This window comes from Sphaerodactylus townsendi, linkage group LG06 (genome assembly GCF_021028975.2).
Source record: "Sphaerodactylus townsendi isolate TG3544 linkage group LG06, MPM_Stown_v2.3, whole genome shotgun sequence".
NCBI lineage: Eukaryota > Metazoa > Chordata > Lepidosauria > Squamata > Sphaerodactylidae > Sphaerodactylus > Sphaerodactylus townsendi.
The window spans coordinates 17,901,407-17,925,262 of NC_059430.1; the positions used below are offsets into that span (position 1 = coordinate 17,901,407).

Here is a 23,856-nt window from a genome sequence, read left to right on the forward strand (position 1 = left end):
AACATTTTGTTACTCACAGACTAGGGCCCTTTCCCCACTTCTCCTGCTGCCGCCGTCGCTGCGCGCTGCTCTGAGCACACGGCATCCCTAGCGCGCGTCTGGGCGTCCCCACGACCCCGCACTCTGCGCGGGGTCATCCAAAGGCGCCGTTTTCCCCAGCGCCAGGGATGCCGCGCGCTGAGCGGGCGCAAGAGCAGCAGCGTCGGGGCAGCTGCGCTGTTGCCGCCCCTGACGTGGGGAGTGCACTGGGACCCCGCGCTACTTGCGGAGAGTAACGCGGGGCTTAAGGTGAGTGGGGAAAGGGCCAACATTTCTTCACCCACCCTGGAGACTCCAACAGATATATATATACTCCATTGCTTTCCCAACATCAGATCCTCTGAAGATGCCAGCCACAGATGCAGGCGAAACGTCAGGAGAGAATGCTGCTAGAACACGGCCAGACAGCCCGGAAACCACACAGCACCCAAGGTCCTTGAATCCATCCAGCTCGGGAAGGGTTCCATTTCCCCCCATAAATATAAACCGACACAGATCCCAAAAGGAAATGCTAATTACATTTAATGCTATGATTAAAGTATCAAGCATAAAGTGCCACAACCATCAAATTATCAAGATGAACCACATATATACACACAAAGCTAGAGATACAAAATATGTACTGACAACCAGTGGCGGGATTCAGCAGGTTCGCACCACTTTGGCAGAACCGGTTGTTAAAATGGTGCTTGTAAACAACCAGTTGTTAAATTATTTGAATCCCACCACCGGAACCGGTTGTTAAATTAGTTGAATCCTACCACTGCTGACAACCGTAATGGTGCACTAGGTGCTGAGTCTATAAGCGTTCATAGTAACACGCTCTGAAGATCCTGCACCCAATATGTAAAGCAGAAGTATGAGATTGCCAGTTATCCATTAAGTATTCTCATTTCAGTAAGTTCTTTCATCCCTTTGTCATCTTTCTTCTCAGTTTCAATGCTGCCCTTTTATCTTCTGGAGCTACAACCATGCATCATAATAAATTAATTACAATAAATATTCATGCATTTTGCCAAACATTATCATAAAGTGCATTGCATAATATTAATATAATCACCTGTAAAATTTTATAAACAAGTGTACAAATGTACAATAAATATTCATAATTCTTTACATAATTATAAATATTTCCTTATTTAATTCATAAATATCATGCTAAAGCATAATTACAAATTGTGCAGGTTACATTTTAAATATTTATGGTTGTTCTTCATATCTGAACGCGCTTGTGTTTTGGGAGGGAACGCAACGTGTGATTGGTGTTTGGAATATGCTGCCACAGGAGGTGGTGATGGCCACTAACCTGGATAGCTTTAAAAGGGGCTTGGACAGATTTATGGAGGAGAAGTCGATCTATGGCTACCAATCTTGATCCTCTTTGATCTGAGATTGCAAATGCCTTAACAGTCCAGGTGCTCGGGAGCAACAGCTGCAGAAGGCCATTGCTGCATGTGAGCTCCCAAAGGCACCTGGTGGGCCACTGCAAGTAGCAGAGAGCTGGACTAGATGGACTCTGGTCTGATCCAGCTGGCTTGTTCTTATGTTCTTATGGGAGGTCTATATTTCTTTTTACCCCACCTCTGCCTTCCCCCTGCCTCCATCGCAGCCATGCCGCTCCCTGCACCATTTTGGTGCAGGATCAGCTGCTGGCTATGCTTCATCTACTAGCCAGTTTGGCAAAGTGTGGCCACATACTCCCAGCTGGGTGCGCCTGCTGCCTGCTCCATGCAGGGAGGAGGCTTCAGCCATTTTGGTGGTGCCCAGATGTGGGATCCAGCAGGTTCTCACAGGTTCCCAAGAGTAGGTTACTAATTATTTGCGTGTGCCGAGAGGGGGTTACTAATTGGTGATTTTGCCACGTGATTTTTGCCTTAGTTACGCCCCTCCTCTCAGCAGTAGCACGCAGAACTTGAAGCAGTCTAGCAGAAGGTGCACCGGCGTGCGTGGCAGCCTGCGCCTGCGTGCATTCGTTTCCCACCCAAGGACCGGCGCAGTGGCTGCGTCCTTGCCACAGCCCCGCCCAGGAATGCGCCGCCCCCAGAATGCCCGGCCACGCCCCGGTCGTGTCCCGCCCAGCCCCATTGGCACTACGCCACAGTTTGAATTCCCACCATTATGGGAACCTGTTACTAAAATTTTTGGATCCCACCACTGGGGGTGCCCCATCAAAGCTAAAAAGACAGCATCATTAGGCAGCAGACACCAGACTGTCATTGACACATATGGGAGCCAGTTGAATACATCTGATCACGCTCATGTTCTCCTGCCCAAGAACAAAGATCACAGGAAGAGAGCCAGCATGCTGAAGTGGCTAAGAGCAAGTAGACTCTAATCTGGAGAACTGAGGCCCGTTCCGCATCGGCTAACAAACATGGGTGTAGGACGCTAAAAACCTGTTTTTTTGGGGGGGGACTTTGCACACAGTTCTAAAACGATTCTGCCCCATGTTATTTCCCCCAACCTGGGGTTTCTTTAATGGCTAAACAAGTGATCCTTTTCCAAAATCCTGGGTTGGGGTCACTCCTGAGCAAATGGTCAAGCAAGAGGCACTTTATTTCCCTCCCTTCCACCCTGTCCTCCATGGTCAGGGAGAAGCCATCTGTCATTGCCTGGTTATTGCAGGGAGTCCCCTTTTCCTTTTGTTTGTTTGTGTGTTTTGTGGCTTGTGCTGCATAGCTACGCAGGTGCAGCCGGTCATATCGTGGGACATCAGTATGGCTGAGGGGTTCATTTGTGCATGCCTGCGTAGCTACACATAAGAACATAAGAACTAGCCTGCTGGATCAGACCAGAGTCCATCGAGTCCAGCATTCTGCTACTCGCAGTGGCCCACCAGGTGCCTTTGGGAGCTCACATGCAGGATGTGAAAGCAATGGCCTTCTGCTGCTGCTGCTGCTCCTGAGCACCTGGTCTGCTAAGTTGTTTGCAATCTGAGATCAAGGAGGATCAAGATTGGTAGCCATAGATCGACTTCTCCTCCATAAATCTGTCCAAGCCCTTTTTAAAGCTATCCAGGTTAGTGGCCATCACCACCTCCTGTGGCAGCATATTCCAAACACCAATCACACGTTGCGTGAAGAAGTGTTTCCTTTTATTAGTCCTAATTCTTCCCCCCAGCATTTTCAATGGATGCCCCCTGGTTCTAGTATTGTGAGAAAGAGAGAAAAATGTCTCTCTGTCAACATTTTCTACCCCATGCATAATTGTATAGACTTCAATCATATCCCCCCTCAGACGTCTCCTCCAAACGAAAGAGTTCCAAACACTGCAGCCTCTCCTCATAAGGAAGGTGCTCCAATCCTTCAATCATCCTCGTTGCCCTTCTCTGCACTTTTTCTATCTCTTCGATATCCTTTTTGAGATGTGGCGACCAGAACTGAACACAGTACTCCAAGTGCGGTCGCACCACTGCAATATATAAGGGCATGACAATCTTTGCAGTTTTATTATCAACTCCTTTCCTAATTATCCCCAGCATAGAGTTTGCCTTTGTGTTGCAAGTAATTAAAAAAAGACAGAGGAGCATCTCTGTGTGAAGGCAGGACAACCATCTGGATTGTTTCCATGGGCTCCAATTGCTGCCTGCACCTAACGCAAGTGAATGCGAAAATAGGAAAACAGGTTCCTTTATCACGACTGCAACCTGTTATACATTTGCTTTGCAAAATCGGCCTGAGAGCAAGATTCTTCTTGCAGTTGGAGAACAAAAGAAGAACATAATTGCCGCTTTAAATATAGTTCACATTATAAGGAGACGAGTTTGGATTTATACCCCACCTTTCTGAACCATAAGGGGTCTCAAAGCAACTTAAAAACTCCTTCCCTTCCTCTGCCCGCACCTTGTGAGGTAGGTGGGGCTGAGAGACTTCTGAAAGAATTGTGACTGGCCCAAGGTCACCCAGCAGACTTCATGTGGAGGAACAGGGAAACAAATCCAGTTCACCAGGTAAGAGTCTGCCGCTCATGTAGAGGAGTTGGGAATTAAACTAGGCTGACCAGACGTCCCACTTTTGGCGGGACATTCCCACCTTAAAACAATTTGTCCCGCGTCCTGTGGGTCTTTTGAAGTGTCCCGATTTTTGGAAGGCTGCCGCACTGCCTTCTGGGGCGCAAGGCAGTGCGGCAGCCTCCTGCGCACGCGGCTGCAGGAGCACTGCCTTCTGGGGCACTCCCATTTCCCGCTCTGTGACAGGGCAGGAAACGGGAGCGCCCCAGAAGGCAGTGCGCTCCTGCGGCTGTGCACGCATGTGCACACGCAGCTGCCCGCCTACCTGCCTGTCCAGGTTTACAAAGGTGACCATCTAATCATCTTAAATTAAACCCATTTCTCCAGATTACAGTCCGCCACTCTTAACCACTTCACCACGCTGGCTGTCAGATCCCCATCAACTAAATGCCAGCAGAAATGCAAATACTCAGGTCTCACCTGTTTGCCACCTTGTTAGAGAACATAAGTTCCAGACCTAGAGAACATATCAACATACAAACGGTTATATGGATATCAAACACAAAAGTTCAAAATAAGGGCATATCCAGGAAGACTTGATTTGTCTAAGAACTTTACCAACAGCTTTCACGATGCCTTTCCCTTCTGTTTATAAAGCACTTTTAAAAGTGAATAATGCCGAAATCTGGATCGTCTGTGCATATCTATAATGCAGAATAAAACTTTAGTGCTATGAGTCATACCCTCTTCCCAGAGAACTCAGGGACGTGATATTATATAAATAGGGTTTAGGAATATGTGAGAAGAGAATTCCCAGTTCCCTCATTAAACTATAGGGGAACCCACAACAGTAAAACTGTAAGGGTATAAGAAGAGCCTTGCTGGATCAGAACCATCTAGTCCAGCATCCCTTTTTCACAGCAGCCAATCAGCTGCCCTGAAGAACCAACGAACAGGCCATAAAGGCTGAAGTTTTCACATGCTATTGCCTCCTAGTACTGGGTTCGGAGATTGACTACCTCTGAATATGGAGGTTCATTTTACTCACCATGGATAAGATTATAGAGGTTTGCGGCATGGATATGTCCAAATGTATGGCACGTTGCCTTCCCAAGTCATGCAACACAATTCAAAGTGGCTTTCTTATCTCTGGGGGCAACGGGAGGGTTTTTTAAAAAATCTGTTCTAGCTAGTACAGTGCTGATCCACTGATCCGGTTAAGTCAAATAAATTCAGTTAAAACGAAGTATCGTAATGAATAGCTTATTGTTTGCATGCGGCATCTTGCAGATTGGTTGTAAACTGGTGATTTCTCTTTCCAGTAAAGCAGCTATTGTGTTGAAGACCAACTCTGAATCATGGGCAGTGACTTAAGTCAGCCCTTCTCAGCAGTTCCAGGGAATCGAATTTGAGATTTTGAAATGTTTACTTACAGCAGATGTGCAGAATTCCGGGGAACTGCTGTGGTTGCTGATTCAACTTACTCTTTATCTTCTCTTTCAAGCACTTCTTTCAAGTGTTTGTTGATAGAATAACGTTGGTGAAAGAAGGAATATATATGTTGTCTTAGGTCAGATTTGCTTTTGACACAACGACTTTGCTAACTAGACCATCATGTCTGGACTTCCCCAAAATTTCTGGCAACTGTCCCTCTGACCTCTTTCGGTGGGATTCTGTAGAACTCATTCAGGAACAGAACTTGCATGAGAACTCGATATCAAAATTTCTGTAACTCATTCTACCGCACAGAGCAACGCAACAAAATGGATGCAGCGTAAATATCAGTGGCAAACAGAAAACTGTAACAGATAAAGTCTCTGAGCTGAATTAACTGGTCTTACTTATAACTCACGACTTGGTATAAGGAGAAAGTCAATCTTTTCCACAGTTCTGGTGACTAGTCCCAAAAGCTTCCAATATACTTCCCCATCAATGGGGTATCCCACATTTGACTGAGATAGGATAGCGGAATGCCGGCGCCCAGAGCATGGATCCTTTTGTGTGACTAAGCCCACTGAGCCCCATAGAAAGCTTTTTGATGGTGGAGATACTTTTTTTCTTGCTTCTGTGAGTAGCAGAGTGCTGGACTTGATGGACTCTGGTCTGATCCAGCAGGCTCTTGTTCTTACTAGCGGGGCCCAGCCATGCGTTGCTGTGGCAGTTGTCCTTCTCATCACAGTCCGCAACCCACACAGATGTCCATGCAGGTCCAATGGTCCGCAGCATAGCCTTTTGGGGTGGTCAAATGGAATCCCTCTTTCCCTTTTCAATTCACATTGTTATATGGTGGTGTCTCGTTTTTTAGTATAAGGTAACCCTTTACATTCCACAACGGAACTGTCCAGAGTGCGAATCCCGCTGTCCATGAGGCTGGTTGACACGCACAGTCCTGGCTTGGGTAAGGCGGAACTGGGGCAAGGAGGCTATCCCAGCCAGGCAGCAGAGGCAGGGTGGTGAGGCGCTCAGATCGAGGCCAGCTCCCTGGGTTTTTAAAGGGCCATGTGCAAAAGAAGCGGAGCCGGTAGTGTTGCTTCTCCCCCACGCCGTGGATTTTCTTAGAAGAAAAAGGCAAACTCCAGCTCGCTTTTAGTAAAAGAGAGCTGTGGCAAATATGGGTGAGGAAGTGGGTAAGTGGTGGTTGAATGTGAGGGAGGGCAGAGTGAGGTGTGTGAGGATGAGCTGGATGTGTGTTGTGTGGTAGTAGTGGGTGAGGCACAGAGAGTGAAAGTTACCTGTGTGTGAGGCGGGGAACCCCACCTGACGTCTCACATGGCAAAGTGTGTATGTGTTTCACTTCCACTCGTATTACCTACCAGTATTACCTATTTACTGTTTTTACTGCTCATCTCTGCCCATCTGTGCGAACATTGTAAGCCTTCATACCAAGCCCTCAGGCCACAGACAGACAGGCTGCACGGACATTCTAAGGGTGACAGTTAAACACAGCCAGCTTCATGGCCTGATGCGCCAGGAAAAAGACGTTTTGCCTGGCTCAGGTATGGACTTTCGGCGATTTGAAGGTCCGATTACCTGCCCGCAACAGGGAGGGACGTCATGTGAAAATTTGGGGGCGATCCATCCAGCAGCTTCTGAGGGAGACCATCAGGGACAAACACACATTTAGATTTTTTTATATATAGATAGATGACCTAAGTCAGATTTACATTTGACACATTGACTCCACTAACCAGGTCATCATGTATCTAGACTTCCCCAAAATCTCTGGCAAGTGTCCCTCTGACGTCTTTTGGTGGGGATTCTGTGGAACTAATTCAGGAACAGAACTTGCAATGAGAACTTGATATCAAAGTTTCTGTAACGTACACACTCTACCACACAGAGCAACACAACAAGATGGATGCAGCGTAAATATCAGTGGCAAACAGAAAACTTTAATCAATAAAGTCTCTGAGCTGAATTAAGAAACTGGTCTTACTTATAACTTATGATTTGGTACAAGGAGAAAATCGATGTTTTCCACAGTTCTTGTCACTAGTCCAAAAGCTTCCAATGTACTTCTCCATCAATGGGGTATCCCCCCCCCCCCCCCCCGCATTGAGATAGGATAGCGGGATGCTATCCCCCGGCAAGGCAGCACTGGAGCAACAACGTCCCTGCCCGCCTCAGGGCTGTGCATTGGGTTGCCCATAACTTTTCTCTGTCTGTAGCCTTTTTCTATTGCTGTGATGGATCTGAAGAACAGCGTGCCCCAAGCAAAACGGGGACTTTTACAAGATATGTTTTGCCATCAAGGAAGCAAAATGTGGTGGAGACCATTTAGAAGGTTCAAGAGACCCTTTCATTACAGGAAGAAGAAACAAGAAAGAACGAACTGGAATGGAAGCCATTGGAAGAATATTTCAAACTATATTACCAAGCAGATAAATGTAGATAGAATAATTATGTAGTAGATAAACAGAAGGAATTATATGTTGTAAATAAGTAAGTAGGTAGATTACGTAAGATAAACATTTGAATAACTACCGTGTTTCCCCGAATATAAGACAGTGTCTTATATTAATTTTTGCTCCCAAAGATGCACTATGTCTTATTTTCAGGGGATGTCTTATTTTTCTGTGTTCTGTTCGTCGGGCATGCTTCCAAACAAAAACTTTGCTATGTCTTACTTTCGGGGGATGCCTTATATTTCACACTTCAGCAAAACCTCTACTATGTCTTATTTTTAGGGGATGTCTTATATTCGGGGAAACGGTAATATCTGACTGGTACAATTATATGTATGATATATTATGAAAGAGCTATTGAATGCAGATTTATAGTATAATATTTCCACAAATTTGATTTCATTCATCTGTAGAACGCCTCAGTCAGAAGAGAAGTCTTTCAATTAAAGAATTTATATATATGAAACTCCCAATTAAGGGAGATAACAACATTTTAATTACATGAGATGAAATGTATGAAGTTAAAAAATGAATGTACAACTTTTATCTCTTTTAATTTTTTTCAAATAAAGTACAATTAAACTAAAAAAAAGAGAGCCTTTAGAAGTGTCAAGGTTCTAGTATTTACCTTCAAAATCCTAATTAGTCTGGGACCAGCATACCTACAGGACTGCCTCTCCCAATACATCCCCTGAAGACTGCTATGATCAGTGAATGAAAATCTGCTGGTGATCCCTACCAGAAAGGTGTCCAGCTGCCCTCAACCAGGGCAAGGGCTATTTTGGTACTGGTCCCAAACTGGTGAAATGCTCTGTGTAGCTAGACCCAGGGCCAGGGAGATCTGACACAGTCCTGCATGGCCTGTAAAATGGAGTTAGTTGCTCCATCAGGCACGTGGTTGAGGCAACTACAGTTTTCCAACAGAATGGCCTCCCCTCCATCCCTCCTCATTTTCTACCCCCCTGTTAAGTTACTATTGTTTTATATAGGTGGTATCAGAGGTAGAATGTGTTTTAAATGGTTTTAAATTTTTAAAATTGTTTTAATATTTGCTGAGTCTGTTTGGAGCCTCTCTTGTCATTTGAAGTGGTGGGAGTCTGTCCCTTTTAGAGTGGGGAATTGGTGACAGCAGACTTTAGGCTCTGCAAAAGGTCGGGCAAGCTTAGCATCTTGGTTGCTTATGTCTACGGAAATCAGCTTTTGCAAGAAAATCCGCAGGACAGTGGATAATAATAAACAGCGAAATGGCAAAACCCACATGCAAACAATTGTGAAAGTGGATGTGCCCAAACTTTCCCTGGCAAAACTGCTGATTGTCTTCTATATTAAAGGATAGGTGTTTGTTAGGGAGTGTTAGTAATTCTACTTATGCAAAAATAGAGGAATGACCTGCAGACCAACATGGCTGTCCTCCCGAAAGTATTTTTTACCAGCCCTTCATACGTAACAGGATTTGTGCCCCTTGCCTCAGAAATGTAAAGTTTAATCAGGAGGTTTTGGTGAAGGCGTTTGGGGAAAAAAAGTTTTTGAGAAGTTCGGTATGCCATATGGTCTATGGTAAAGCTGATATATAGCAACTGTAAAAATCTAATCTAGATCAGTTATTACACTTCCTCTTCCTGGGGTATTTTACTGTTAGTTATTGTTCCAAAGGCAAACATGTCCAATCTGTACCTGAAGGGCAGCCAAAGAGTGATCTGCATATGTCTTGCACCAAGTTTCCTTAACTGGAAAACCTTAAGTAAATATTCCAATATCTCAGAAAACTCCGAACCATAGAGGAGCAGATTGTGGCATTACTCATAAACCATACATGAGATAACTACATCATTGCCTGTCACCTGAATGGTATAAATGTTAGTCTAGCCTTAAATCCCAGTATTACTTTACTTGCCAATTCTTGAGGTATCCACTTACATCCAACTTGCCAACAGCTCCTGGGGGAACGGTAAGCCATCAATTACTAGACCTATGTTTTTAAAACCGAAATGTTATTCAATTGGCTCGAATCCTTACAGCACTAATACAAACAGCAAGAGGAACAAGAAGAGTCTGGATTTATTCCCCGCCTTTCTCTCCTGTAAGTTGACTCAAAGGGGCTTACAAACACCTTCTCTTCCTCTACCCACAACAGACACCTTGTGAGGTAGGTGGGGCTGAGAGAGTTTGGAGAGAACTGTGACTGGTCCGAAGTCACCCAGCAGGCTTCATGTGCAAGGGTGGGGGAAAAATCCAGTTCACCTGGGAAGAGTCCACCTCTCCTGTGTAGGAATGGGGAATCCAACCTGGTAGAGTCCACCTGCCCCTAATCATTACTCTATGCCGGCAACCTGGAATAGGTGAATGAGCTCATGATACCAAAGCCCAGGAAAGTGGAGGGATGTGTTGTATGTGTGGAACAACTACAAGTGAATCCACACTGAGATAATACAAGTCAGCCATGGTTGATGTTCTAGAGAGAACTGACTGTCTTATTTCAGATGATCCAAGTCCAGGGACTTAATCAGTGGTGGGATCCAAAAATTTTAGTAACAGGTTCCCATGGTGGTGGGATTCAAACTGGCGTAGCGCCAATGGGGATGGGCGGGGCACAACGGGGGGTGGCTGGGCATTCCAGGGGCAGGGCTGTGGCAAGGATGCAGCCGCTGCGCCGGTCCTTAGGCGGGAAACGAATGCACGCAGGCGCAGGCTGCCACGCACGCCGGTGCACCTCCTGCTAGACTGCTTCAAGTTCTACGCGCTACTGCTGAGAGGAGGGGCGTAACTAAGGCAAAAATCACGTGGCAAAATCACCAATTAGTAACCCCCTCTCGGCACACACAAATAATTAGTAACCTACTCTCGGGAACCTGTGAGAACCTGCTGGATCCCACCTCTGGACTTAATCCTGTGCCCTGCAGTGTAACGGTCACATGTAATTTCTCCCCAGTTCCTGTGAGTTTGGTGTGGTGAAGGAACTTCAGCCCCCCACCCCTCATGCACTGCACACCATGCTGCTGACCAGATTGATGCTGGAGGGGGGCTTCTACTTGACCTGTTGAGGAAATGCGCTGATGCACACATGGGTTTCTCCAGAGGCCAAAGAGCACGTAACTGGGACTCTTGCAAGCTGGGAAAACAGGGCCGGTGGGAAGGCTGAATCCCTGTCAGCACGTGGGCCACATTCGCCATCTGAATGGGGCAAGCTGTGCGTGGGAATCAGTAACAACCTGTAAGTCAGGTGTGACTGTTACACAGGGCATAGCGTAGTGTAGCTGATGAATGGTGGGATCCCAAAATGATCCACGAGGGGGCAAAGTCTCCCACTGTGGTGACATATGAAAAGGAAAAGAGAATTCTTCAAGTCACCCCTTCTTCAAGCAGACAAAATCTGCTGTCAAGGCCCTGTTAATCTTCTATAAAGGGTTTTTTAAAATATCGTATAAAATACAATACACATCCCTCTATTGTAATTCTACAACTTATTCTTCAATCATTATAATGTTGTGCTTTACCTAATTTAAGTTCTCTGGAATTTGTTAGGTTTTACATCTTGTTCTATGTTTCATTTATTTTATTCTGTTTAATTGGAGTAATGTGGATAGCGTTAGTAAAGGATTGTAATAACATTCATCTAAACTTAAACTGTAACTAGGTCACCTAGCAGGATATCTATTTTCCTTATGACATTGCACTTAAATAGGACCTGGCATACAACTCTGACAGACTTTAGAAAAGCCTGTTCCAAAAAGGCAAAGTTTAAGGTTGTTATCCCGGGGGACTAAGAACTATACCAGGGGCGTAACGAGGCAGCCCTGGGCAAACTGTAGCCCAGGGCAAAACCTGAGTTGGATCCCCCCCCCCCCCAATGGGCGGCCACTCCACCACGGCCAATTTTTTTTTTGCACCAGGACATTGGTGCCTGCAGGGAGTGCAGTTTTAGACATATCAGCACCAACATTTCAGCATATCATCAGGAGACTGTCCTTATGCTACTCCCCAAGTTTGGTGAGGTTTGGTTCAAGGAGTCCAAAGTTATGGACTCCCCATCCCCCATTGTTTCCAGTGGTAGCTAATAGGAGATGGGGGCTACAGTTTTGAGGGTCCATAACTTTGGCCCCCCTGAACCAAACTGCACCAAACTTGGGGGGTGCCATCATCTGCAAATGATACCCTGAAATTTTGCTGCCGATACATCCAAAAATGCACCTCCTGCAGGAACATCCTAGAAATTTGCCCAAGAATCTGTGTTCTGCATTGAGTTTTCTGCATTGCTGTCAATGGGGGTTGCAGGCTGTGGGGGGCACATTTCTGAAGGCACAGTCTCAAATCTTTCAGGATCTCATCAGGAGACTGCCCTAATGATACCCCCCAAGTTTGGTGCAGTTTGGTTCAGGGGGGCCAAAGTTATGGACCCTCAAAACTGTAGCCCCCATCTCCTATTAGCTCCCATTGGAAACAATGGGGGATAGGGGCACCCCCTTTGGGAGTCCATAACGTTGGACTCCCTAAACCAAACCTCACCAAACGTGGGAGGTAGCATAAGGACAGTCTCCTGATGATACGCTGAAATTTTGGTGCTGCTAGCCTAAAAACTGCGCCCCCTGCAGGCCAAAAATGGAAAACCACTAAAATACCCAAAAACGAACCCAGCATTTTGATGCCCCCCACAAGGTGATGCCCTGGGCAGCTGCCCACCTTGCCCAATGGGCATTACGCCAGTGAACTATACTATACTCAAGTCCCATGAAGGGATGTACGGCTTTAGTGGTGTAGATGGTGGGTGCATCACTCTTGTGAACTGGATTATCATGTGGTTGTGGTGGGTTTGTGGTGGGGAGCAGATACAAGTTTTCCACAGATTCCTGCCAGTAGATTTTGCTGTCTGCAGTTGTGGTGACTGTTGCGTCTTTAATGCTGTGCGTCAAAATAAGGACGTTGAAGAGTGTGAAACAACAGCACATTTAATAAATCTTTCTGGAAATGCATTGAACTTTTCCTTCCACCAGGCCCTGGAGTCGATTCTGGCTTGGGTTAAAGGTACAAACCTGTTTGAAACAACTACCATGTTTCCCCGAATATAAGACACTGTCTTATATTAATTTTTGCTCCCAAAGATGTGCTATGTCTTATTTTCAGGGGATGTCTTATTTTTCTGTGTTCTGTTCGTTGGGCATTCTTCCAAACAAAAACTTTGCTATGTCTTACTTTCGGGGGATGCCTTATATTTCGCACTTCAGCAAAACCTCTACTATGTCTTATTTTTAGGGGATGTCTTATATTAGGGGAAACAGGATATGGTCGTTCTGCTGTCCATCTCGACACTCAGTCCTCAGGGGAAGAAAAGAGGGACAGAAATACCTAAATAAATACATTTCAAAAGAGCTCCTGGCACCGAATGAATTGCTTTCTATTTGCAGACACACACACACACAGTCACATTAATATTTCTACTAAGGATATGGTGAGAGAATGAAATATATTCCAAGATGATGCAACCAATTCGTGGTTAAATTGCTCAACCAAACAGGAGGAAGATATCCTTCAATAAAAGGGAAGAAACAAATAAGAGAAGAACAGTGCCTCAGTGGTAGAGCATCTGTTTCGCACGCAGAAGGGCAAAGATTCTGTTCTTCGCAGTCTCCAGTTTAAAAGGACCGGGCAGTAGGTGATTTGAAAGACCCCTACGTGAGACCCTGGAGAGCCATTCCCAGTGTGAGTTGACAATATACTGACCTTAACAGACTAGTTTATTGGATTTAGTATAAGGCAGGGATGTCAAATTCACGGCCCTCCAGATGTTCATGAACTACAATTCCCATCAGTCCCTCCCAATATGAGCATTGGCTATATAGGCAAGGGCTGATGGAATTATAGTTCATGAACATCTGGAGGGCCGTGAATTTGACACCTGTGGTATAAGGCAATGAGCTGGCCCTGAATCTCCTGTACTTGGCTTGAAGTAAGCAGGCTGGGGAGTCTCGTGGCTTGAGCCTGACTGTGGCTCTAAGTCTGTGTGCTCTACCTCAACCTCTGGTCCTTGTCCTTCAGAGACTACTGGTCATAACTGGAATCTAATGCAAGCTTTAAGAGTTTCTGAAGGATCAAGTACGTCCCAGGAAAGAATTCCGCCCTTCCCAAGGGTGCTAAAATGGGGAAAGCAGGATATAAATTATTATTTAATGTTGTTTAATATCACAGCTGGCAGTTCTTTAGCTGTTTGTTGGTCTTTCGTTACAATTGGAGCATCTCCCAGAGGCCTGAGATGTTGTAATCTATCGGCATAGCATTCGTGTGAATCGCAGCAGGGCTGCCTTGTGAATCTGAAAGACATTTTCTTGATCTGAAGATGATTCAACTGCCATCCTAGTATTTTCAGAATGGTGCCCAGGATGCTGATTACCACTGGGATGACCTCAGCTAGTTTGTGCCATAGTTGCTGAATCTCGATTTTCAAATTGTGGGATTTAGTAACCTTCTCATGTACTTGCTCATTGACCCTGCTGTCACCAGTATTGCTATGTTGATGATGGTCATTATTATTATTATTATTATTATTATTATTATTATTATTATTATTATTATTATTATTATTATTATTATTATTATTATTATTATTATTATTATACACATAACACCGCACAAGTGTCTGGAATTCATCTCTGAATGTTGAGTCCTTCCCAAGGACCTAGGATATTAGAGGTATTTGTGTAGAATATGTGCAGTTCCTAGAAGTGCTGCTTTCTGCAGCAGGTGGACTGATGTTCTGTCCAAGTTTAGGCTTTCCAGATGTTTTTCAAGATTTCTTGGGATTCCTCCTAGAGCACCGACTACTAGTGGGATTACTGTTGTTCTTTTTTGCCACAATTGTTCAACTTCAATTTGTGGGTGTTGATGTTGATGAAGAAGATGAAGATGAAGATGAAGATGAAGATGATGATGAAGAAGAAGAAGAAGAAGAAGAAGAAGAAGAAGAAGAAGAATCATAGCCACCCTAACTTCGGCCAGTGTTGGCGTTCATAAGCATAGGACTCTTCCGAAGAACTCAGGATGTTGTAATGTATTAGTGTAGTATGTGTGTGTGGACCAAGCAATGTGGCCTTTTGTAACTGATAGATGGAGATTTTATCAATACGTAGAGGGTTCAAGTGCCATTTAAGGGTTTTTAGTCTGGCACTCAGTGTGCTGATAATCACCGGGATCCCATTCCCAACTGCTGGTTTATGCCATAATCTCTTGACTTCCATTCTGAGACCTTGGCATTTTGTCACCTTCTCCCGTTCTTTTTGTTCAACCTTGCTGCCACCAGGTATCGCTACATGAATCATCCACGCTTGTTTTTTTTCAACCTCTGTAGTTGGAGTATTAGTTGTTCCTGTTATTAAAGGGCTCACAGTCAACTTGGGTTTGTGTGTCTGAGTCTCTGCTGGGATCCCCTCCAAGTTTTCCATCTACATCAGAGGGTTGCCATCCTCCATGTGGGGCCTGGAGATTCCCTGCTTTCCCAGCAGATCTCTAAACAACAGAGACCAGGCAGTACCGCTGAAGAAGTGGCTGCTTTAGGGGGTGGACTGTATGGTGTTGTACCACCTTTTCCCCTCCTCAAGTTCCTTTTCCCCTCCTCAAGCCTCATCCTCCCCATGATCCACCCTCCCCTCCCCAAGTCTCCAGGCCTTGCCAAATCCACAGTTGGCATTCCTAGCCATCAGCCTTTTGTTTCTCTCTCCTGAACAGGTGAACAATGTTGCTGCCGTTCCTCTTCCTCGTATCTGCATCATTTTTCCTGCCTGGGGACAGCGAGGTGATGTCTACTTTTAGTGAATGCAGACAGTTCTTCTTCAAGGAGAAGTTCCCAAACGATGCTCTGAAGCCATTGAACCCAGCCAGGATCTGCCAGAAATACAAGAACAAGTACTTCTTTGCCACCATGTACGACAAGACTAAGCGCATCCCGATATACTCTGCTTATGTTTACGATCCTCAGCCAGTACAAAGCTCTGAAGAATGGATGATTGAGCCTCAGGTAAGGGGGTTGCCAACTGCTTGATGCAAGAATATCAGGGCTCTCCTAGAATTTGCTCACCTTTTGGGCTTGCTCTTTTGGACTAAAGTTCTGCCATCAGGACTCCTGGCATTCACGGCTGAATAGCTGTATATATTTTTCCTTTTTCAATGCCCCTTTTTTTGTTCTTGTACTTCGGAGTACTTATGTTGTCATCGAGTGATCAGCTGTAATTCTGGAAGAACTTTAGACCTCATCTGGAAGTTGGCAGCCCTAGTTATCAGCCAAAGGTATGGAAGGCAAGACAGAGGAAGGGATATTCTAAGACTGGGCAGCAGAATGTTTTTGTGGAGGGAAAGGCTGTGTGTGAGTGCGGGTGTGTGTGTCTGATCTGAGAGAAATTGACACTTGTTTCGTGCTTCGCAGCTGGTAGGAATATGGTCCGAACATGGAAGATGAGATATTAACGAGGATTCCAGTGCCAGAGATTCTAGCAAGCCAGGCCATGTCCCGGGACTACTCAGCAGCCCCTGGAGATGTGGACAGAGGGCACCTGAACCCAGTGGGCCATCAGCCCGACGACGACAGCAAAGCGGCTACTTTCACCTTGACCAACATCGTGCCGCAGTTCAACCGGTCCAACCAAAGGTCATGGAGAGAGTACGAAACAACAACAATGGCAGGGAAACAGAGAGAGTTTCGCTGCACGAAAATCTACGTGGTCACCGGAGCGGTCCCTGGGAATACGTTCATTTCAGGAAACCGGGTCAATTATCCCAGTCATGTCTGGTCTGCTGCCTGCTGTGAGGTTACTAAAACCAGCAGGCAGTCCTGGGGCGCCATTACAGATAATAACCGGAATGTACCACCTGGCGTAATACCTCCAGTCAGAATTCTCACCTTGAGACAACTGGAGGTAGAACTCCAGACACTGTACAAAAAGAAGAACGTCGATATTTTCGGCAGTTCTTGCTACTAGGCCGAAAGCTGCAAATCCACTTGCCTGTCCCCGAATGTTCTGTCAAGAGTTGACCATGGGATGAGGGTGGGATGAGTGAGCCCTGGCAGAGCAACACTATCTCTGGCCTCTCATGAGCCAGTTTCAGAGGGCAGCCATCTTGATCTGCCGTAGAACGGCTAGTTTTGAGACCTTAGAGACCAACCAGATTTTCAGAGTAGCAGCATTTGAGAAGAAGGGAGCTCTGATTCTCATAACTACCCCTGACTCTCAACCAGCCCCCCAGAAAATCTTGTTCTCTAAGGTACCACTGGGCTCGAATCTATTGCAGCTGACAGACACTACTGCTTCCAACAAACACTGAGACAAGCAAAAAAAGTAGACAGCCATGTCTGCTCAACTGGCAATGCTTTCCCCATCACAACACTTCCATCCCTTAAAAATATTGACCTTCAGTTAGGATTGCCAGGTCTTGCCTGGCTACCACCAGGGGGGGAGGGGCTAGGGTTGCTAGATCTAGGTGGGGAAACTCTTGGAGATTTGAGGAAGGAGCTTATGGAAGTCAGGGACCTTGGTGGGGTAAATTGCCACAGAGTCCACCCTCCAAAGCGTCCATTTTCTCCACGGGAACTGATCTTTGTAGTCTGGAGATGAGCTGGAATTCTGGAGGATCCCCAGGTCCCACCTTCATCCCATGGAGCCCGGAACAGAGGGACAGGAAAGCTTTTCTAGCTAACTGCAGCTTCAATGCCATATAATTGTTGATCGGCATAAACTCTATCTATCCTTTGGCACTTTGAAAAATACTTTTCCAATGTCTTCTCTAGGAGCAAAGAACCTGGCAGCCAAGTCCTGCCTTATGATTCAGTATAAACCAGGGGTCTGCAACCTGCGGCTCTCCAGATGTTCATGGACTACAATTCCCATCAGCCCCTGCCAGCATACTCATTTGGCCGTGCTGGCAGGGGCTGATGGGATTTGTAATCCATGAACATCTGGAGAGCCACAGGTTGCAGACCCCTGGTCTAAACGATCCACCCTATTTCTGAGGATGGTGGGGCTTTGGCCGTCCTGTTTTGTGTTTTGCTATTTTATCCATGGCTTTTGCTGGAGATACTGGAGAGGTTTCAACTATGACAGTAAGCTGCCTTGAGCCACGAGGAAAGGCAGGCTGTAATTTTTTAAATAAATTAAATGTGCCTCCATCCTCTCTTCCATTTCCAAGCAACCCCAAGCAGAATTCTCAAGAGGTGCGATAAAACCCACCAAAACCAACGAGAGAGGTGCATCAGGTTGGAGGGCTGATCTGCAAAAGGTTCTTAGCGGAGAGATGGAAGAAACATCTTTTCAAAACATTCTGTCATAACCGCTCAGCCTTTTTTCCTTGTTTCTGTTGCCAAAGAGCACTCAATCAAATAAAGATTTTGACGCATGTTTGCGTATGGTGTGTTTCAGGGTTGCGGGGGGAGCCTGGGTGGGTTGCAGGTGGAGATAATCCTAAAATGTTCCCATATCATTCAGTGCTTTTGTGACCCTGATAGGCCTTGAAATGATGATTTTGAGAAAGCCGCAACATAGCTGGGGCTAGGCAGAATTTATGGTTGGGGGCCACCACAGCATGAGGAACTGTATTAAAGGGTCGCGGCATTAGGAAGGTTGAAACCCACTGGTCTACTCAGACTGGTTGCTGCTCTCCTGGGTCTAAGGCAAAGAGGTCTTCCCACTTTTCACTGGAGATGCCAGGGATTGAATCTTGGACTTCCTGAATGCCAAGTGGCTGTTCCAGAGAATTCAGACACTTGCCAAAAAATTAAATCACTACTTTATACAAAGGATGTTTTCACATACACAAGGTCAGTGAAAGATGTTAAAATTTTAATGCCTTTTACTAAGGTGGGGGTGGGGAGAGACTGAACAAGGTAGGCACTAAAACCACAGTGGAGCATTTGACTTAGAAGTTCCAGGAAGAAGTGATGATCTACAATCCACCTCTCATCTTCATCCTGAACAGGGTATGTCAGGGGTGGCGAACCTATGGCACCGGTGCCAGAGGTGGCACTCAGAGCCCTCTGTGGGCACGCGCACACAGAGTTCGTCATGTGGGGGGGAATCGCCACCCCCCCCCCCCAGGCTGGCCTGGGCCACTGGGATTGATTATTAGCATTAAACCTAAGACCTAGGCTCATTCCACACATGCAGAATAATGCACTTTCCAAACTGCTTTCAGTGCTCTTTGAAGCTGTGCAGAATGGCAAAATCCACTTGCAAACAGTTGTGAAAGTGGTTCGAAAACGCATTATTTTACGTGTGCGGAAGGGGCCATAGTTTTGGGGAAGCAGTGATTTTCATGCGATTTTCATACAAACCCCACTGATTTTCATGCGAAGAACTAAAGCGTGATCCTTTACCTGGGAGTAAGCTCGGTTGCTGGCAATGGGGCTTGATTCTGAGCAAACCCTCCTAGGGTTGTGATTCACCTGTTCGAAGAGATGCATGGTTGCTTCAAAGCAGAGCCACCGACTGCCATCAAGCTTACCCCCGAGTAACGCATGCCTTGGAGCCAACCACTTTTTCTAAACTAAAACCTCAGTATTCGGGTTAGATTGCCGTGTTGGCACTTTGCGATAAATAAGTGGGTTTTGGGTTGCAATTTGGGCACTCGGTCTCGAAAAGGTTCGCCATCACTGCCCTAGCCAATGAAGAAAATGACAAGCGATTAATGTTTCACAAGGTACATCCCTTTATTACTATAATCACAAAATCTTCATTATGTACAGGAATGTGTATGTGAACATTAATAAATGCAATTTGTTTCATAAAGATCAAGTCGACAGAACAAACATATACCGGAAAGAACAAAAATAACCTTCTGGCCTCGCGTTGCACCTCTTGAGTGCAAATATTTAAGACACGATAGTGTTCAATTCAGCAAGTATTGCAGAACGTCATGCCACAGTTCCCCCTTCAGAGAGAGGCAGGACAGACATGCAGCCGCTGAGAAAATGCTGTAGTATATAAAAAGCCACATGTTAAATTCATAAAATATATAGTGGTTTTATTTGGATGATTTTAAAGTGATTTCGTTGTGGAATTTAGCTCCCTCAGGACGAACACCGGCTGAGTCTTCATACGTGAAACAGTCTTCTTCCTAGGCAATGGCTTTGGCTTCAGGTAGAAATGCCTCCCAATATTTTATCAGCTTGCAGAGGGGAAGAAAGAATGCAGTGAAATATCAGTACACAAGACACTGTCAAGAGGTTGTACTTATTAATTTGTTTTTATTGACTGAAAGATTTCTACCCTGTCTTCCCTCTTGGCTCAAGACGGCTTACGATAATAGGCACTAGCGGGTCCTTTCCTGCATCTTTGAAATTTCAATAGGAGATAGGGCAAGTTTTCATTTACATCAGAAGCACACAAAACCAAGGCAGCGGTAATCTGATTCTTCTCTTTCTTCAAGAAAACTTAAAAGAAGTTGTGTGTTGATAATAAAACTGCAAGGATTGTCATGCCCTTGTATAAAGCCGTGGTGCGACCGCACTTGGACTACTGTGTTCAGTTCTGGTCGCCACATCTCAAAAAGGATATCGAAGAGATAGAAAAAGTGCAGAGAAGGGCAACGAGGATGATTGAAGGATTGGAGCACCTTCCTTATGAGGAGAGGCTGCAGCGTTTGGGACTCTTTAGTTTGGAGAGGAGACGTCTGAGGGGGGATATGATTGAAGTCTATAAAATTATGCATGGGATAGAAAATGTTGACAGAGAGAAATTTTTCTCTCTTTCTCACAATACTAGAACCAGGGGGCATTCTGGGGGGAAGAATTAGGACTAATAAAAGGAAACACTTCTTCATGCAACGTGTGATTGGTGTTTGGAATATGCTGCCACAGGTGGTGGTGATGGCCACTAACCTGGATAGCTTTAAAAAGGGCTTGGACAGATTTATGGAGGAGAAGTCGATCTATGGCTACCAATCTTGATCCTCCTTGATCTCAGATTGCAAACAACTTAGCAGACCAGGTGCTCGGGAGCAGCAGCAGCAGCAGCAGGCCATTGCTTTCACCTCCTGCACGTGAGCTCCCAAAGGCACCTGGTGGGCCACTGCGAGTAGCAGAATGATGGACTAGATGGACTCTGGTCTGATCCAGCAGGCTAGTTCTTATGTTCTTATGTGTGTAAAGTACTGTCTAGTGAACTGATTTATGGAAACCCTGTGGTGTAACAGAGGTGGTTTGCCACTGACTGCCTATGTGTAGCATCCCTGGCGTTCCCGAGTCGTTTCCCATCCAAGTTCCCGAGTCGTTTCCCATCCAAGTGCTGGCCAGGACCAACTCAGCTCAGCTTCCAAGAGATCTGATGAGAACAGGCTTGCCTGAGCCAACTATGTCAAAGCAGGCAGTAAATACCCTGGATGTATGGGAGAGACAGCTATCATTTGCTTTCAGTGGTGGAAAGTGCAGTCGACTGCAGAGCTGACTTATGGTGACCCTGTAGAGCAGGGGTCTGCAACCTGCAGCTCTCCAGATGTTCATGGATTACAATTCCCATCAGCCCCTGACAGCACGGCCAATTGGGCAAGGGCTGATGGGATTTGTAGTCCATTAACATCTGGAGAGTCGGAGGTTGCAGACCCCTGCTGTAGAGTTTTCAAGGCACGTTCAGAGGTGGTTAGCCATTGCCTGTCTCTGAATAGCAACCCTAGATTTTCTTGGTGTCCTTCTACCTACCTTGGCCAACTTTGCTCAACTTCTGAGATTTGACGAGATCAGGTTAGCACGTTAGGATACAAACAGATTTTAATTTGATGTTAACAAACCTTGGTTGCAGAGTAGTGTCCTGATATTTATTGGTACAAGCTGGCCATGCTGAGAGCTAGCGTAGTGGTGTAATGGTTAAGAGCAGCAGACTCTAATCTGGAGAACCAGGTTTGATTCCCCAAGCCTCTACGCCAGCAGCAGACTCTAATCTGGAGAATCGGATTCACCACTCCTCCACACAAAGCCTGATGGGAGCCCTGGGGCCAATCACAGGTCTCTCAGAACCGTCTCAGCCCGCCTACCTCACAAGGTGTTTATTGTGCAGAGGGTAAGGGAAGGACCTCGTAAGCCGCTTTGAGACGCCTTACAGAGAGAAAGGCGAAGTACAGATCCAAAATCTTCACATTACTATACTAAGAGCATAATATTTCAAAAATAAACCAGATGTTTAGACAGAGTTTTTTTTAAATTTTAGAACTTATTCATGCAAAGTCAAACAGGAATGACGCATATTAAAAGTGTTAAATGCTTTGCCAGCTCCTCATTGAATGGGCACTCACAGTCACTAAAGTGGGAAAGGAAACACGTTAGAAACAGAGGCTGTACAGCAGAAACACTAGATGTCTGCCCCCCCCCCCCACACACATCAGCCCTGCTTCACTTTAAATTTGTATCCGCCTATCCGTTAACTTAGGGCTTTGACATTCAACCCTAACAGTGTAAATGAACAGCTAAGTGACCTACAAAATTAATTATAAGTATCTGATAAGTTCACTTACCTGCTGTTGCGTTTGTACTAGCGATTCCAAATACTTGATTATAACAGTTTTGAAATCTCTCACGCGTTCTTTCTGCTTGTGAAAGCAAAAAAACAAAACAATTACTTACCACACAATGAACATGTCTGCCACAAGCTAACCATTAAGAGTACTTCAAATATATACGTGCCTCAAATCTTCCTACTTCTTTGCGTATTGTTTTGGAGATTTGTTCAAAATCCCGCTCCCCTTGTTGAACCTTTGATTCCCACTACAGGAAAACAAACAGAACAAGTAAGAACAGTTCTCAATTGTGAAACATTGGCTCGAGCAAGAAGTCAAACTAATAATTTATTTGAAAGAAATAATGAGAGAATTTCAGAGAGTGGTTACGTTGGTCTGCATTAGAAGAGTTAGATTTGAGTCCGCTAGCGCCTTGGATACAAGCAAGATTTCTGGGGTTTGAGCTTTGGAGAATCAAACGACAGGAGCCTTGAGTCTTAATAGCTCATACCTTGGAAATCTTGTTGTTCAATAAAGTGCTAATGCACTCAGATCAAGCTCTGATAATGTGATGTTTTTATAAGTTTCTATGGAAATTACAATGAATGTGATATATATCCAGAAGTTCTTGGTTCAAACGTCACAGCCAACTCAAGGTTGCTACAGGAAAGCCCTCGGCCCTATGTGCCTCTCCCCTCCAATTTCATTACACTTTAGTTGAGCTATTCTTAGAACATCAGCGCAAAGATTACTTGCCCGGTGCGCGTGTGGCAGTATTTCACAGTGACAATGGCAACAGATACACCTTCCAACGGTGGATCCTTCGAAGTTCAGCTGAGCTTGAAAACTTATTGGACGCAGACTCTCGTAAACAAAATGTACACAAGAACTTTTGAAACACTTAATAGGCTGTTTCTGGAGAGTTCTAATAAAAGAACAGTATGTGTATGAAGATACACCGACATCTCAAACTGCACAGACTGCTTCACTGCTCTTCCAGTAAAGTCAGCGACAGCCAGAGAAAGGGCCAATTACCAATTTTAGCCTACCTTCAAGCATCTCATTAGATTCATGAATATTACAGTATTAAAAAAAATTACAGAATATTCTAAGTTAAGTCTAACTTTGAAAAGCAAATTATATATCAGGCTGCTCAGACACTATGTTGATTCTTGAGTCAGCATAGTATTTGCAGCAGTAAAAATTCCATCAAGATCCACAGCTGAAATTCAATAGGTATTTGGGATTGTCAGTTCTATAAAAAGCCATGCTGGTAATGACTGATATACAAAATATGTATCACGTGGCAGCAGCAGCATGTTAAAAAACTGACGACACATAGCGTCTGAAGAAGCCAACAGGTAGACTTTTCAAACACATGCAGGAAGCTGCAGTAGGCAGCAGGAAGTGGCACAGATCCAGGCATGCAGTTCCAAAGACACCTTGCCTTTGGACAAGAAGGCATCAGTGCCACAAACTACAACTACCACTTTGTGCTCAAAGCTA

The 23,856-nt window shown here is 45.2% G+C and overlaps 1 protein-coding gene and 1 long non-coding RNA gene across 6 annotated transcripts in view; one reads left to right on the plus strand and one right to left on the minus strand.

The window, feature by feature from the left end:
• The first annotated feature begins 13,476 nt into the window (after positions 1-13,476).
• Positions 13,477-18,255, plus strand: LOC125435116. Its single transcript, XR_007244856.1, has 4 exons — positions 13,477-13,587; positions 15,607-15,895; positions 16,301-17,699; positions 17,849-18,255. It is a non-coding gene; the product is annotated as an uncharacterized LOC125435116 (long non-coding RNA).
• Positions 18,256-19,548: 1,293 nt separating this feature from the next.
• The window catches only part of SNX2 (sorting nexin 2), a 38,399-nt gene continuing 34,091 nt past the window's right edge, over positions 19,549-23,856 (minus strand). For 2 of the 5 annotated variants that reach the window (XM_048499620.1, XM_048499622.1), the window contains 3 exons: positions 22,538-22,618; positions 22,369-22,443; positions 19,549-20,031 (listed from right to left, as the gene is read on the minus strand). In XM_048499620.1, the coding sequence (XP_048355577.1) occupies positions 19,981-20,031; positions 22,369-22,443; positions 22,538-22,618 (207 nt within the window). In that variant the 3' untranslated portion in view covers positions 19,549-19,980. The remainder of the gene's footprint in view (positions 20,032-22,368; positions 22,444-22,537; positions 22,619-23,856) is intronic. The other 3 variants (XM_048499621.1, XM_048499623.1, XM_048499624.1) reach the window with 2 other exon arrangements.